The sequence below is a fragment of the Mus musculus genome, chromosome 7, assembly GCF_000001635.26.
Source record: "Mus musculus strain C57BL/6J chromosome 7, GRCm38.p6 C57BL/6J".
In the NCBI taxonomy this organism is placed as follows: domain Eukaryota; kingdom Metazoa; phylum Chordata; class Mammalia; order Rodentia; family Muridae; genus Mus; species Mus musculus.
Genome location: NC_000073.6, coordinates 123,167,400 through 123,183,399, shown reverse-complemented (window position 1 = coordinate 123,183,399; position 16,000 = coordinate 123,167,400). Strand labels below are relative to the sequence as shown.

Below are 16,000 nucleotides of genomic sequence, written 5' to 3'. Positions count from 1 at the left end.
AAGCATCCACAGATAAAGTTAAAACAAACAAACAAACAAACATACATAGCTCCATCCCAATAAAACTTTCTTTGTGAAATTAAGACAGTGGGCCAAATTTTGCTCACAGGCTACAGAGTGACGTCTGTGTGAATGAAGCGGAAGGGACAGGCTGTCAGGAGAAGTAGCCCCGTCATCATCAGTGGCCTCTGTACTGTCTAGCACAGCTGTAACTGACAGTGGGAACTGCTCCTGCTAACCATCGCAAGGACGTACGTCCTAGCTCAGTGTCTATTATGTAAGACCAAAAGAACCGAATAAGAAACTTCCCAATCAGAGAATCACCAGCAGAAGCACATCCCCCAAGCACTGTTTACAGCCCACAATATGCTGAGAGAACTAATGGTCTTCAACAGAGCTGGGGTAGTAACCAGCTACCCATGAGTAACAACTCATCTATATGAAACTGTTGTTCAGATGGGGGAGGGATAACAGACAAAGGAAGTTTGGTTAACCAAGAATCAAAACATAATCAGGAACCTGGGAAAGAGAAAACACACACACCTTACATTTCCTCAATAAATAGAAAGCCTGCTTATACAGTGGAGAAAATGAAAGACAATTTCTCTTCACATCCATTCTGCTAAGACAAGTGACAACATAATGGGACTATCCCCAGTATTTTCCAGAGCAGTGCCTGCATACCATCTCTCTCCCAAACAACACTGCCATGCCGTGAGTCTTCCTGCACCTGCACATTCTACAGTCTGAGTCTGAAAATGAGTGTGTCCTTTAGTTGGTACCTCCCAATAGGTAGAAGCACCTGAAATACTGCGACACCACCCCTGAAGCATGAAGATGACTTAATCTAGAACAAAGTGCGTTACGCTCTGATAAGCCTGGTGCTAGGACAGGGCTGCAAAGGCAGTGGAGACACGTGTGTATAGTGTTCCGAGCAGGAACTCACCTATAGGAAAGTTGCTGAAAGCATTTACTGGCGATGGCCCTTTCTGCAGCTCGGGTGTAGTGTGGGGCATGACATTGTCAAGGAAGGACTTCATGGCTGGCTGATGGAGCGGCTGCTGAGAAGGCGGAGTCTGCTGCTTCACCAGCAGGCTTGGATCAAGTTGACGAGACTGTTGCATCATCTGCTGCTGCACACTAAGAGGTCGACCCTTCAAACAACAAAACGAGGCAGGAAAATTGTGGGGGTGTGTTTTTATAGGGACACATTCTTCAATTCTGAACTCACCTCCTGCTCAGGAGGAAGGTCACCAATTAAAATTATATAGCTACTATGACTTCTGGACAAAGAGCAGACTAAAAAGCACACTTGGTTATATTTTAATAAAATTCCTTCATTGACAAGTGGAGCGGGTTGAGTTACCTGCTGGTCCTGCTGCTGTCGGTTAGCAGAAGGCGCGCTTCTCTGACTCTGTGCCCTCTGCTGCTGCGCTAACAATCGCTGAAAGGAGACAGAAAAGGGCTGTCACTATTCAGCCGTTACTAATTAGATGTTTAAGGGTGACTATGGTCAATGGACCTGGTAGAACTACACCACATACCCAAGTCCCACCTCACATAGTAACATCTTTCCATGGAATATCTCTACTAGATTCCAGAAATGGGAAAAACAAAACAAAACAAAAACCCACAACACCACCACTTTTGCAGTACTGTGAATAGATCCAAGGGTCTTGCATATAACTCTACACCCCAACTCACACTCCCACCCCCCTCACCCCCCCAGGGTTTCTCTGTATAGCCCTGACTGTCCTGGAACTCACTTTGTAGACCAGGTAGGCCTCGAACTTAGAAATCCACCTGCCTCTGCCTCCCGAGTGCTGGGATTAAAGGCATGCGCCGCTACACTTGAACAGGATTGATTATTCTAACCATTCCTCCCTTCCTGTATCTCCCCCGAAAACATCTTGCACTTCACGCAGGCTCATGAGCAGACAGTAAGTCCTTACCTGTAACTGGGAGATCTGAGAAAGCTGGTTTAGTTGGGATAGCTGGTTCAGCATGGCTACCTGTTGAGGGCCAAAGAGCGGATTCAGGCCACCGTTGTTTGGTGCATACTTCAGCAATGAAACTGGAACCTTAGGATCACAATGGTAAGTTAATAATGTTGCTGTAATACCCAGACTAGGTAGAGATACTGCGCAACTAAATTATCAACAGGGCAGTTAAAGCAGTGAATGTTTCATGAGGATTTAGTCATTCAAAGCGTGTTCTCACACATACTCTTTCTCATGGTAACGAAAAATGTCAAGGATAACTAACCTATTTGATTTCACTGTTGCTCTCCCGACAATGTTTTACAATGAAAACGGTACAGTTTAAAATAACCATTAATTTTCTTTATCCTTCACTCACACTTTTGCAACAACGGCTAATTAGCACTTGCAGCACTCCAAAGTTGTCAAAGATTATTACAATGCCCAATGGCTATCTCAAACATAAAATCTTAAATCTAACTTATTTGTATGTGAATGGATGTTTTGCTCCCTGTATGTCAGTGAATCACATGCATTCCTGATGCCCAAAGAGGCCAGAGGAGGGCATCAGGCTCCCCAGGAACAGAGTTACAGTCAGTTGGGAACTGCCATGAGGATGAGAATCAAACTGGATCCTCTGGAAGATCAGCCAGGGCTCTTAATGCTGAGCTCCAGCCCCTAAACATAAACGTATTCAAGGTTCTTCCCAGGAAAGCCGAGGAGAGGCCCGGAAGTTTGTTCACCTGAGGGGAGAGTAATGGAGGAGGCACTTGAGCACGAAGATTAGGCTGAGATGAACTGAGAGGTTGTGCTGGAGGCTGCTGCATGCCCCGGGGTTGTGCTGCTGTGTTTCCAACACCAAACATATTGGGATTGCCATTCTAAAAAACAAACAACAAAATAACAAAGTGATTCTTCAGGGAAAGACACTCATTACCATATGATACTATTGTTTAAACACAGTAACTACAGACAAGAGAGACAGATCATTCAAGAGAAAGCCTAGAATGCACATCTGGACTTACCTGTCTAACAGAATTCAAGTTTTGCGTACCCAGCCCTGCTATGGAGCCAAGGGCCTGGTTAGGTAGTGCACTATTTGAAGGGGGAAGCTTCATGCTTTGACTGGACATAAACTGCATGTTTTGGGATTCATCTGCTACAATGCCATCCTGATTGGACAGACAGAAAGATGTGTAACACCAGCCAAGCAAACAAGTAGAAGGGAGAAATCATTGCAGGAACAGAGGAGAGGTCACATGACATTCCAGCACCAACAGGAAACAGGTAGAAAACAGAAGAGATCAGATTAGTGTTAATTCTAGAGCACATAAAAAGAGCCAAACACATATTTCATGGGATTAAGAAGAAAATATAAACACAAGATCTACGCTAAACTGAGATATAAATGAAACAATAAACTAAAACTCCATTAACAGGAAAGTCACTTGATTATACTTTTTATATTATACACATTTTCCCTAAGTATTATACTATTAAGGGTATGGTTGATTATGCTCAGATCTAAAAAAAAAAGAAAAAAAAGAAGGAAAGATTGTACCTTATCAAAGTAAGGATTGCGCTCCATGGAAGACTCTTTGGAAATCTGAGGCCGAGACCCAGGGCCTTTCCCGACCGTTCGATTGTAATCACCAATATTCAGGCTATGTTTATCAATCTCCATCCGCTTGTCTTGTAACATTCCTAATAAATGCAAAAGATTATCACCAGTAGGAAGAGAACCAATTTATTTCATTGAAAAAAAAATGTTCACTTTCCAAAATGAAACAATTTCTGCTTTAACAAGAAACACCTTTTTAAATGACATTAATTTCTTAAGACATATCAAGTATTTGGAATGAAAAGACATGTAAGTACTTGGTCATCACTAACAGTGCTGTAATCACAGCCAGACAAGGAAAGAGTCCAAGGTCCACACACCTGGTTAAAGTGTAGGTTTTTAGATGTTCAATTGGTACTCTGTGCAAATACTATCAAATCCAAAATTTCAGCATTTGAAATGCTTCTGGTTCTACCTGAAACCACCTGCAGTGTATCTTGTTTCAACTGGATTTAAATTTGTGTTCAATTGTATGGGCCAATCATTTTCTTGGTCTTTCTCACTTTACTTTATTCAAAAGTTAACACTATTTAGTCTTTAGGTAAGAAACTGGCTGAACTGAGGGTCATTTCCTCAGTGACACAATGGGGACTGTGCATTCCATCTTCCTTATAAGAAAGCAATCTGCTGTGTAGTAAATCAGACATGAGTATGGAGTCATTTCACCACTGCATTCAATTTCAAGTATGCACAGTAGAATGCCTATGGAAGATAAGGGGTCAAGGGTTAGGGGACACAGTACCAATTACTATCTTATTTACTGCATCTCAGCATCTGCCCCTCACAATCAATGTTTTGGGCTAGCTCTGTAATGGGAAAAATGCATTTCTGTCCTTTATGTTATTGTTCTCTCTGCTAGTTGGCAACAAAGCTGTGTGGAAGAGTGCAGGAAAGATCCTGCAAGAAAGGCCTGGCCTCCTAGTTCTGGTATGCTTTCTTCTGCAGCCTCCAGCTCCAGGGCTCCCCTCATCAGGAGCCACAGCACAGCACACCTGCTGGCACAAGACCAGGGTCTCAACACAAGGCACAGTGCCCTTTCTGGGCATCATCTCAGTCTCTCTGCATTTATTAATTTATTTTTAAACATAATATAATCCACTGATACTGTTATTCAATAATTTCTAATTCATGATCATCTTTCCTATCCATCCAGTTGTACTCTATCCTGATTGTACTACCATCTAATAAGCTATGAAGACAAAGCAGACTCACATATCCCCATACAATCTCCTATGCCTTCCAGAACCAACTGCTTATAGTAGTAAAATCTAACCAACTTCTCTTGAATCCTACTTTCCACTGAATTAATAAAGTCATTCCATTTTCTGTTTCAGTTTGGAGCTTTGAATATTAACTAGTCATCGCAACAAGGTTTTTCCCACCTGTTGCATTGTCTTGTCTATTCTCTGTTGTATGCATGAGTGCGTACATGTGAGTATGTATGTGTGTGGAAAGGACCAGAAGGGAGGATAAAACAAAACAAAACAAAACAAAAAAACAAACCAGGAACAGGAAATGGTATTTACTGAAAACACATTTGTTAAAAAACAAAACAAAACAAAACAGAGGACACCCCCACACACACACACAAAACCTTTAATCCCCTATTTCAGAATGATCAGCCCCCACCTAGTTATCTGGAACCATTACTTTGGCCAGGCTGCACCACCTACTCCAGCCCTGCCCTCCTTCACCACTCTCAGGACTTCTTGCCCCTACCAAGAACTGCCTGGCATTTCTGACTATGGTTTGAGATGTCTGTCATTTACCAAAGTTTATTATGCAATCCTCTGATCCAGGTGACTACATCGTGAACCTTAATAGCCCCCTCTTGATCGGGCTTTGAGAACACAGACGGACACCAGCACCACCTGAGACATGCACAGAGACATGTCCCTTAGAGGGATGTCACAACTCACTTTACTTGGTTGTGCTCATACAGTGCAGCACCAAGAGCAGGACTGCTCTCTTCCACTGAGTGAGGGCTCTTTCAGACAGAGCGGGATACAAGCAGGACTGTTTTATCAGTGATAAACACAGATCAGAATGCCTGACTTTTCTCTCACCTCCAGAAAGATCCATCTTATTGCTCTGTACATTTTCTTCTGGTGAGTCTCTCTGAAGTAGGAAAAGGTAACGTGTTAGCAGACTTTACCAAGCAAAACAAAAAGACCTTTCCTTATTTCCTCATCTAAAATGCAAGCAGATCATGAAGTTTCTCTTTTTAAAATTTGTCTGTATTTCTGTGTGTTTGGCACAGACATGCAAGTGCATGCAGAGGCCAGAACAGAACTTCAAACTCCCTGGAGCTGGAGTAAAAGTGGGTGTGACTCTGCTCCACAGGGACTGGAGTAAAAGTGGGTGTGACTCTGCTCCACAGGGACTGGAGTAAAAGTGGGTGTGACTCTGCTCCACAGGGACTGGCCACAGACCCTGCTCCTGTAAAGAGGAGCAAGTCCTCTCAACCACAGAACTGACTCTCCAGCCCTATTTTTAAAAATATTACTATGTTTTAATGTATTTTTAAGATGTGCTCAAAATTTATAAAATTTAAGAATTAAGTCTTGCTGGCTAATTTTACTCTAATCGACATATTTTAAAAACTTAAAGATGAGAAATGATTTTTTTAAATGTATTATTCATTTTATGTAAGTATACTGCTGCTGTCTTCACACACACCAGAAGAGAGAATCAGATCCCATTACAGATGGTTGTGAGCCCCATGTGGTTGCTGGGAATTGAACTCAGGATCTCTGGAAGAGCAGTCAGTGTTCTTAACTGCTGAGCCATTTCTCCAGCCCGAGAAATAATTTTTAATAAAATAAAATAAAACTGGGATAAACTATGAACCACTACTAAAAAGGGTATTATTTACTGCTAAGAAAAGATACTTACCGAAAAACTGATATTTGAAAACTGTTTAACGAATGGATTTATCCATGCGTCCTCTTGTTTGTTTCCGCCTTTCATCATTCCCTTTGTAAATAAAAGAGTAGAGAAGATGCCATGGCCATCTCTAATTATCTGGACATTGTGATGGACTAGTAAAACTTCAAGACAATTCCCAACTCTCATTTTTAGCCAATATTTTCTCCTTCAATCAACTCTTATTTAGAGGTGTTAACAATTAAATAAATAAACTCATTTGATTTTCAACTTCCTTTGCTCCAGGCCTCTGGTATAGCTGTAATGTATAGAGAGGTCTCTAAAGGCAGGCAGTCAGAAGGAAAAGACAAAAAGCAGTGGAGGAGCATGGGACATCCCCACCTCACAGATGGACTGTGCTCCCTGACCCATGTCATCATTTAGGTTTTTGGATTTCTCATACCAAAGTAAAAATTAGCATGGAGATCCTCAGCCTGTCCTAACAAGCCAATTTAGTCCATAATTTAATCATGATATGAAGGAACACTTTACTGAAAAACCAACATCTTTCCCAAACACCCACTAAATATTTTCACACAATAGTGTCTTTAAAGGTTTCCATTTGTGCTGCTAAAAACACAGTATCCTGAGCAGCAGTTGAGCTGCTGTGGTGGGCTGAGCAGTACAGATAGTATACTGAGAACTGGCAACAGTCACAGAGCGAGGCTGGAAGCCACAAAGACCTAGGCCTCACATTGATGTGATGACCATAGGACCGTCTATCTTAGTGTATTAATGTCCTTTCCCAAAGCTATTACCTGTTCCTTCTGACTGTGAAACAGCACAGCTTAACTCCCTGCAAAGGCAGATCTCTAAAGCAAGCACCTAACCCTCTGCAAAGATTCTGAAGGCGTCTCTGATTCCTGTTTCCCCTTTCCACTTCCTCCCATACTCTGAACAACTGCCAACCTCTGCCCCTTCTATTCTTAAATGCATTTCTAACTCTTCTTCCTTTCCACCTGGGATGATGTAGCAGCCTCTTGCGATCCCTACCTCTGGTTTTCTCTTACTTCAACTGATATTTCACACCAATATTAGACAGCTCTCTTTGATTACGTTTTAAAAAGTCATTGAAGTTGCCTTCTTGTAAATTTCACTGGCTCCATACTTTGTCAATAATAAAGTTTCTATTTATCCTTCCTCTAACTACAGAGCCAGCTTTGTCTTTTTTTTTTTAAGAAATCTTTCGGTTCTATCAAGCCACCCCAGGCATCTTCTACATCCCAGCACACTTGTGCTTGCCTAATGCCCCACCAGAGACTAGGAGCCCCCGAAGGGGCTGCTCTTCAGTGTATTCAAACCCCAGCACCAAGCACAGTACCTGGCACACAGCAGAAGCTAAATAAGAGTTTGCAGTTGCTCTCTAAAGATTTTTACTAGTAGAAACAAAGGAGAAAGAGTAAAAAGGCTACACACCCTTTCCCTTCTCCTTTTTTTGCCACTCAGACCCTGTAAGGAAAGACAAAGTCACAAAACAGCATGGTCCAGTGGGAAGAACAAGGTGTTGAATCGCAAGACCTAAGCTCATCTTTGCTCTGTCACTTACTACTTAAGCAACTTTGGGTCAGTCACCACCTTTTCCAGTCTCAACTTCCTCCTCATTATCCTATCTCAGAAGGTTGTGAGGATCAAATGGTTCATGTAAAACATGTACAAGCACGTCATTAGCTACATGGCCAGGCATCGGTAGGCAAATCCAGCCAAATGAAAAAATTATAAAATGAAATGGCAGGTCCTAGACTTTGAATCCCAGGATTAAAACGGACCAACCTTGGCCTGGAGTTAGGCCAAGTACCCACCAAATATATGACTTTTCAAGGTCCTCAAAAGGTAGTCATTCTCAAATAGGGTGATGAGGACATTTTAGAGTCATTTGTGAGACTGGACACCTATTTTGAAAGATGTCCCCAGGAGACTCTACCTCCAGCCCCCAGTCCCTAGTATCACTATTCCCAGGACCCAGTCGTTCCTAAACCTGGCTCAACATCAGACATATCTGCCGAGCTGGTACAATTTCCAAAACTTGAAAAGGCCTCAGGGTATGTCAGACTATGTTTTGAACAAATGCAACCCATTTCTCATGTAAAGCCAGGTATGGAAATTCTTCCTAGGGATTTTCATCACAGGACCTTGAGAATGAGAAAGGGACAATGATGTTAGTGAATAAACAGAATGGTGACTTTGGGTAAGGGGAAGGCTGGGATTCTGGTGAGGAGGTTAATGAGATGGAGACGAACTGGCGGTGAAATGGAGAGTCAACATGGATTTGCCCTTCTCTTCATCCTCACCACTGCTGGTACCATGTGGGGCTTGTTGCCCCAGGCAGTACTGGTGGAGCTGAGGAGGAGAGAAATCCCGAGCTGTAGCAGTGGGGAGAAAGGAAGTTCCCATGGTCTTATGTTTTTCTAGGGAGCTGCCCATTCAAGAGGCTATCCCTAAGTTGGGGGCTGCCTGGACTGTACTGACTGCCATAAATGGGCAGATAGATGAATTGTCTGTGGGTAAACTGCCTTTGAGATTTAAAGTTTCAAGAGCAAAGCTCCTGAAATGTTTACCTTTGATGACATTTTCTTGGTATATGGTGGCCAATTTAAAGATGAGTTAAGCTCTTGAGATGAGTTACTGTTCCACATTCCAATCTCTACATCCTCCTCCTCTTCCCAGCCAGTGGGTCGACTTCCAGGCAATGGCATATCATCACCACACCAGCCATCTTGCATAGATTTGGGCCCTGATTTGTAGATTTGTGATAACAAAGACAAACAGAAGTTAAGGAAAAAAATTCTCCAAGATGTCAAGCATGTTTCAAAGTACAGGGACATGCAAGCTAAACCAAACACACCTTTACTTCTCAAATACATGTAATAGAAAAGGTATAGTTAGACTACATTGAAAGTCACTGGGAAGAACTTATTTTTATTAAAATATCCAATGAACCTTTCTATGTCTTCACAAATCTTAGGTTTTCTAATCATGGGCAATAGTGGTTTCTTATGCATACCTATTTGGTCTTTAAAATGATACAAAGGACAGAGGCAAATGAGACAGAAAAGATATTCTATACTATACTCTCTATAAGGCTGTTCAAAGGGTACTGAAGCCACAATAGAACAAACATCTATCTCTACACACAGTCTTTGGGGCTCCTACAGTCTGTCCTGAGCACAACAGGGTAGAGGAACAATATTCATGTGCATTCCAGGGCCCTTCCCATGTAAGATTTGATGGTTTGGACATGTGTCTCACATTATACTATCTAGTCTCTCCAGCTGAATGGCATGAAAGCTGCTAAATTCAGTTTTAAATAATCCAACAAGAGAAAGAATTTAGATTTGGCGGAGGATGTGTAAATTACTAGTAGTCACTTTTGAGAAATACATTAGTGGTGATAAGTTAGGAGCACTAGCCATCACTTAAATGCAGCTTATGAGTTATCAGCAGCACCGCTAACATCAGATGACTTACCAGATTTGCTTAATGACTGTGGACCAACAGAGCTGGAGCCCCACGTGGATGCATTGGATGCTGCAGTAATGGGTTCTCCCCAGCTGGGACCACTGTCTATGGGCTTGCCCCAGGCTGAAGTACCATTATCCACAGTTGTGGCTGGAGTAGAAGGCTCTGCCCAAGGCTCACCCCAGCCTTTAGAAAGTATGGGAAAAGAAGTCATCAGCATAGATATTAGGAAGCACCTCAATTAAAGACAAGGAAGAGGACTTGGGAAATGAGATGAAGAATTTCACATCACACACTGAAAAATGATGCTGTGACAACCAAGAGACATATTTTGTGGAGAACACAAATTATTCTGCATTAATATAATTGTATAATGTTTTAACCTTTTCTTTCAAAACTGCCTTCTTGGTGTTAGGGCAGACTCTTTTCATTATAGCAAATTATTTTCCTAAAAATGTCAGGTTCTTCTGAACCAAAGCTTGAGAGCTGAGGCAGGTGCGGTGTAAAGTTCCACTAATTACACTGTCCTGAAAGGACGCTCTTCCCACATCACTGCAGTGGAGAACAGCTGACTATAAGACTACCATCAGGTACACAGCCACCCTGCCTTTAACACATTGGAAAAAAGGTCTACACTTTCCCTAAGAAATAAGTATAAATCAATAGACTAGGCTTATATTTCAAAACAAAACAAAACAAAACCCCCACACAATTAGGCACTAAAAGAAGAATTCATGAAAACATTACCGGCTCTCTAACCAATGGAGCATTATTCAATAAAACTCCTGTTAACAAAGGCAATGTAGGGCTGCCACATTTAGAAAATGTTGCCCTATCAATTTACAGAGAAAAAACTTTGAGTACAGGAGAGCAAAGGTCAGAGTATACTAGAAAGCAGTGCGATGCTTCAGGTGCACACATTATCCAGTTAACTGAGGAGGTACTAACTTCATGCCTCAGTGAGAAAATCCCATAAGATCAAATATAATACCAAATATCTAGAGTACGGTCCTCAGGCATTTGGCTTTATTGTACTTCAGTAGTGAAACCACGTTGTTAAGGCTTGACTAAGAATACCTAAGTGTGTAAGTCTGCACTTAACCTCTTCTACTACATTCCTAACACAACAGAGCAAGACTCCACAAACCAGAGCTGTTGCCAGGTGAATGTCACCTCTAGGTCACAGCTGAAAGGTCTTGATGTGCATATCCAAGAGCCGTGTTACACAAATCTTATGACAGGCATGTCAACACAAAGCTTGCTTCCACAATACCTCTGCACTCCACACGGGAACGCTTACCAGAGCCACTGCTGGTCTCCTTGCTTGAGACGGCACTTGCGGCTGGCAATAGCCGGTGCATCTGCGCTTGCTGGTCTGAGCGGCCGCTGGCTTCCGGGATGTTTTTATTCCACATGTTCACATTTTTGTAGTTGTATTTGCTTGGATCTCCCCAAGCTGAAGTTCCATCATCGATCTCCATTTTTCTTCGTATAGATTCTGGGGATGGCTCCTCCCAGCCTGTGGGTTCTTCCTCCTTTGCTGGAGCAGGAATAGGTCCCCCGAGCCAGCCTGTACCAGGAGGCTTGCTGGTGGCTGGTGGGATTCCCCATGATCCAACAATGTCTTGTTGCTTGTTCCAATCTGGAGAACTAACTGGCTTTGATGAATCTCCCCAACCTAGAGACTGATTACACTTTGGAGGGTCTCCCCACCCCTGGGAAGAGTTCGGTTTAGAAGATTCATCCCATCCCGATGAGTTATTTGGATTTATATTATTTCCCCAAGTAAAAGAACTAGTTTTCCCAAGTTCGTTCCAACCAGAAATGGACCTGTCACTGTCACTGCCTCCTGAGCTGGATTTCTTATTGGCCTCACCCCAATGGTTACTCCTGGAAGATTCTCCCCAGTTATCACCGGCAGAAATGGACCAACCTTGGCTTGACTTTTGTCCGTCACCCCAGCCTTGTTTGCTCTTTTGCGAATCATTCCATGTAGACTTGTCTTCCTTGCAACCCCCCCACTGGTTGCTCTTGATCATTCCTGTAGCAGCAGAGTCATCTTCCCACCCCCCCTGGCAGTTTGAGCCTTTGGAATCTCCCCACCTCAGAGTAGGTTTGGGATCACCCCACCCTGATACAGATGAGGTATCATTACTATTAGGGCTAGTCTTATCTGTACATGCCCCTGAGTTAAAAGTCTGTGTTGCAGAGCTTCCCCAGGCCTCTGTCCCATTGTCAGTCTTTCTTTCCCCTCTTGGTGATGTCTCTGTATCCCAGGCAGTATTCTGCTTAATAGGAGTCTGTCCCCACCCAGAGTTGGATAGGACACGTGGATCTAAGTCAGTTCTGTTTACAATGCTTTGGAGTAATGTGTGCTGATCAATTTTTCTTCTATCTCTACTCTGACTTTCCCCGGTTACTTTTTCTTCAAGGCGTCCAGTGCTCTCTGCACTACCATCACTCTCCACTGTGCCTCCTGCTTTGGCCCACACACTGTTTTGCTCATTTGTCTGAGATGTGGCAGAACCCTGATCGTCTTCCTCAGTAGATTTCCATCCATTTGTAAGCTTCTTACCATTGCCATTTGCACTGTCATTGGAATGCTGGTTGCTAGGCAGTTTGTTCCACTCGACACTGGATAGACCAGTGCCAGTGTTCTGTGCAGGACTTCCCCATCCTCTTCGACTTCCTCCAGAATTTGCACCATTTCCACTTCCCCATGGTGAACTCTGGGAATTCACTGTCCCAGGCTCCCATACACCTCCCCCTTTATTTGTATTAACTTGAAAGTTAGTGCCCATAGGCCCATTTATGCCAGGCTGCATTAGAGTTGCATTCACAGTGTCACCATTGGCTTGGCCATTAGGGCCTGCACATTTGTCGCCAGAGTAATTAGAACCATAGGCACCCCATGTAGTACCGTAGGAGCCTCCAGTTTTTGACTCTCCATTACTAAGGTGAGAAAGGGAAGTGCCATTCATAACTGACGGAGCCTGTATCTGAGGATGATTCATTGTGCTCACACGCCAGGCCCCTGGATTACTAGTAGGCAGTTCATTATTTTGTACTGAACCGGAGTTTGGTAAACTAGAGGTCATAAAGTTAGTAGTGTTATTTGGTCCAGTCGTTTCAGTGGTGATATTCTGAGGTTGACCACTGAATGAAACCTTCTGTGTACCACTTACTTCAGGCTCACAAGTTTCCTGAAGGCTACCCCAGGTACCATGGGTAGAAGAGCCACTGACTTTAGAGTTGATATTCTGATTGTTAGGCATCTGGCCTATGGTACTACACTGAATATTGATGCCAGAACTCCCACTCCCTACAGGCCCTTTTAGGGCAAGTCCATTGTTTTCTAATACTGGCCAGGCACCATGGTTGCTAGCTGAATTCAAAGTGCTTGGATTTAACCCTCCATTTGATGAAGAACTTACAGTGCCCCAAGCATTCATCCTATTGTTACTACTTTCTGGTTTGCTTTCAGGAGCATCCACAGAGACCTGACATGTGCTTATTAGGGCTCCATGGGGAAAGCCCCATGGGCCAGTACTACTTCCATGGCCCACATTATTGCTGCTGCTACCAACCACAAATTTGCTTTGAGAACCAAGTCCAGTGCTGTTCCGAAGGCCATCTTTCTCACCACCTGTGTTCCCTGAAGCCATGACAGTGATGTTTCTCTCTGACTCAGAATTGGAGGCAGAATCAGCATCTATACATTCTGGAGCCAACTCAGGATCACTGCCAGGGGCTGAGGGCCATGCTTCTTTTTCCAACAAGTCGTTTACAGCATTCTTACAGCTTGTGCTACAGTCACTTGTAGAAGACACAGGTCCCCGCTGGCAATTTTCATAATGGGATCCTGAAGTATTATGATTTATATCTAGAATAAAGGAGAAGTATATCTATTTATAAGTGTTAACAATTTCCAAAATAGTATGTAGGCTGAGAAAAATGACGATCCATTAGAAATACACGTAGCTCCTCAACATTAGCAAGATGCTCCGCAGAATGGCTGTGAGGCGCTGATTATCTTTCAGCCACCAAGGCTCCATGTTCAGTAATTTCACAGGCAGAATTCTGCTGCTTTGTTCAATACCCTACAGTACAGCATGGGACAAAAAGTCCCACAGGGAGACCTGCTAAATATATAAACGGACAACATCCAACAAATATAAGAATTCTGGAGAGAAGACTGAGTGGTAATGATGAATTAGGGCAATCCAGGCTTAGGACTTGACACGGGAGAAAACAGACTGGGATGTAAAAAGCTAAGTAAGCGTAAGCAGCCCAAAATGATTCCGTTTCCTAAAACAGCTTTCCACACAACTCCTTTGGGTTAGAAGAATTCTGTAAGGATCCCAAAGCCTTTGCACTGTATTTCTGGTTTATTAGTGTATACACTTAATTACCATGCTATACATAAGGAAGAACATTAACTTTAAACAATTTCCTAATTTACTTTCATAGCCATGCTTAGTAAGAGACAACACAGAAAAATTGGTATGCTGAAAATCACCAAATTATGATCAGTAATTCAGCAGCTGATACTGAAGGCCATAGGCATCCATCACATGACCAAGCCTTAGATTGGCATCTAACTACCATCTGTTTTTATTTCTATTCTTTCCCGCAGTGTTTTTGTTAGTTTCTCCATCTATCTCATTAAAGGGTCCAGTGGGTAGACATGCATCTGTGACATTGGCTACATAAAACATTTGTACTTAGGCTGTCTTCAAGTGTGACTTTCACTATAGTTCCCAGGATGAAGGTCTGGAAATAAGTCCAAGTCACACTATTAGTGTGATTTGCTAGTATGGAAAAATGTTGCTGCTTGTCTCACTTTTTCTCAAAGTACAAATGCTAAGAAACAAATGATGAAGAGCTGTAATAATGGCAAGAAAAGCAACTAGAGATTGACCTGTAACAAATCCAGTAAATATAATTTAAGTAAGTGCTGCAAAGTGCACCAACTACTACTCCCTTTACAATTATTTCATCACAGTGTGAGTAGCTGGTTCTGGTCACACCGTGAATCCAAGCCCTCAGGAGGCAGATCTGTGATTCAGAGGCAAGCAAGGACTAATTAGTAGAACCCTGTTCATCCGTCCATCCATGCCCCCCAAAAGTAGTCGATGATATTTGTCTTCTTTATTGCTTATGTAGAATCCACATGATAAAAAGAACCAAAAAGTCAGCCTTCCTGGAAGAAATAATTCTATACTGCAACATACAAGGGCAATATCAATCCACGGCTAGCACTCACTGCTACACAGCAGCAGGTCTGCAAACTCTTGCAGCAAGTGCCTGGGACCATTGTAGAGTACAAGTGTTGCCCTCACTTTGTATGTGAGAAACCGAGGGACAAAAGTTAACTTGTAGAAACTGAGTGAGAGAAGCAAGATGTGCTGGACAGTTTTAAGTTAACTTCATACACGCTAAAGTCATGAGAGAAGGAAACCTTCATTAAAAAAATGGTTTCCAAGCTACACGAGGTGGTGTATGGGGAAGCAGGAACAGACAGATCTGAGTTTGAGGCCATTTGGTCTATAGAACAAGTTCAAGCATAGTCAGGACTACACACAGAGACCCTGTCTCATAAAAGCAAAACTAAAACCAAAGTCAAACCAAAACCAAAACCCAATCAAAAAACAAAACAAAACAAAACAAAACAAAAACAAAAACAAAAACAAAAACCTGATCAAGCTGTTGGCAACCAACCCCATAGGGTAGTTTCTTGATTAATGATTGATAGGGGAGTCAGTCTCAGCCCACTGTGGGTGGTACCATCCCTGGGCAAGTGGCCCTGGGCTCTGTAAGAAAGCACCTGGGTAAGCAGCACTCCTCCATGGACTCTGTATAAGCTCCTGCCCTATTGAGTTCCCACACTGACGTCCTTTGATGATATACAGTGATGTGGAAGCATTCGCCAAATAAACCCTTTCCTTCCAAAGCTGCATTTTGATCATGGTGTTTCATCACAGCAGCAGAACATACAACATACACAAGATAATTACAG

General features: G+C 42.7%; 1 protein-coding gene across 16 annotated transcripts in view; it reads right to left on the bottom strand.

Annotated features, from left to right (window-relative positions):
• Tnrc6a (trinucleotide repeat containing 6a) overlaps positions 1-16,000 on the bottom strand; it is a 164,196-nt gene that overhangs the window by 11,897 nt on the left and 136,299 nt on the right. For 6 of the 16 annotated variants that reach the window (XM_011241757.1, XM_017322202.1, XM_006507708.2 and 3 more), the window contains 12 exons: positions 11,282-13,864; positions 9,991-10,167; positions 9,081-9,256; positions 7,942-7,974; positions 6,496-6,576; positions 5,667-5,718; positions 3,541-3,683; positions 3,005-3,151; positions 2,723-2,860; positions 1,953-2,081; positions 1,367-1,444; positions 947-1,154 (listed from right to left, as the gene is read on the bottom strand). In XM_011241757.1, coding sequence (XP_011240059.1) covers positions 947-1,154; positions 1,367-1,444; positions 1,953-2,081; positions 2,723-2,860; positions 3,005-3,151; positions 3,541-3,683; positions 5,667-5,718; positions 6,496-6,576; positions 7,942-7,974; positions 9,081-9,256; positions 9,991-10,167; positions 11,282-13,864 — 3,945 coding nt within the window. The other 10 variants (XM_011241762.1, NM_144925.3, XM_017322203.1 and 7 more) reach the window with 7 other exon arrangements.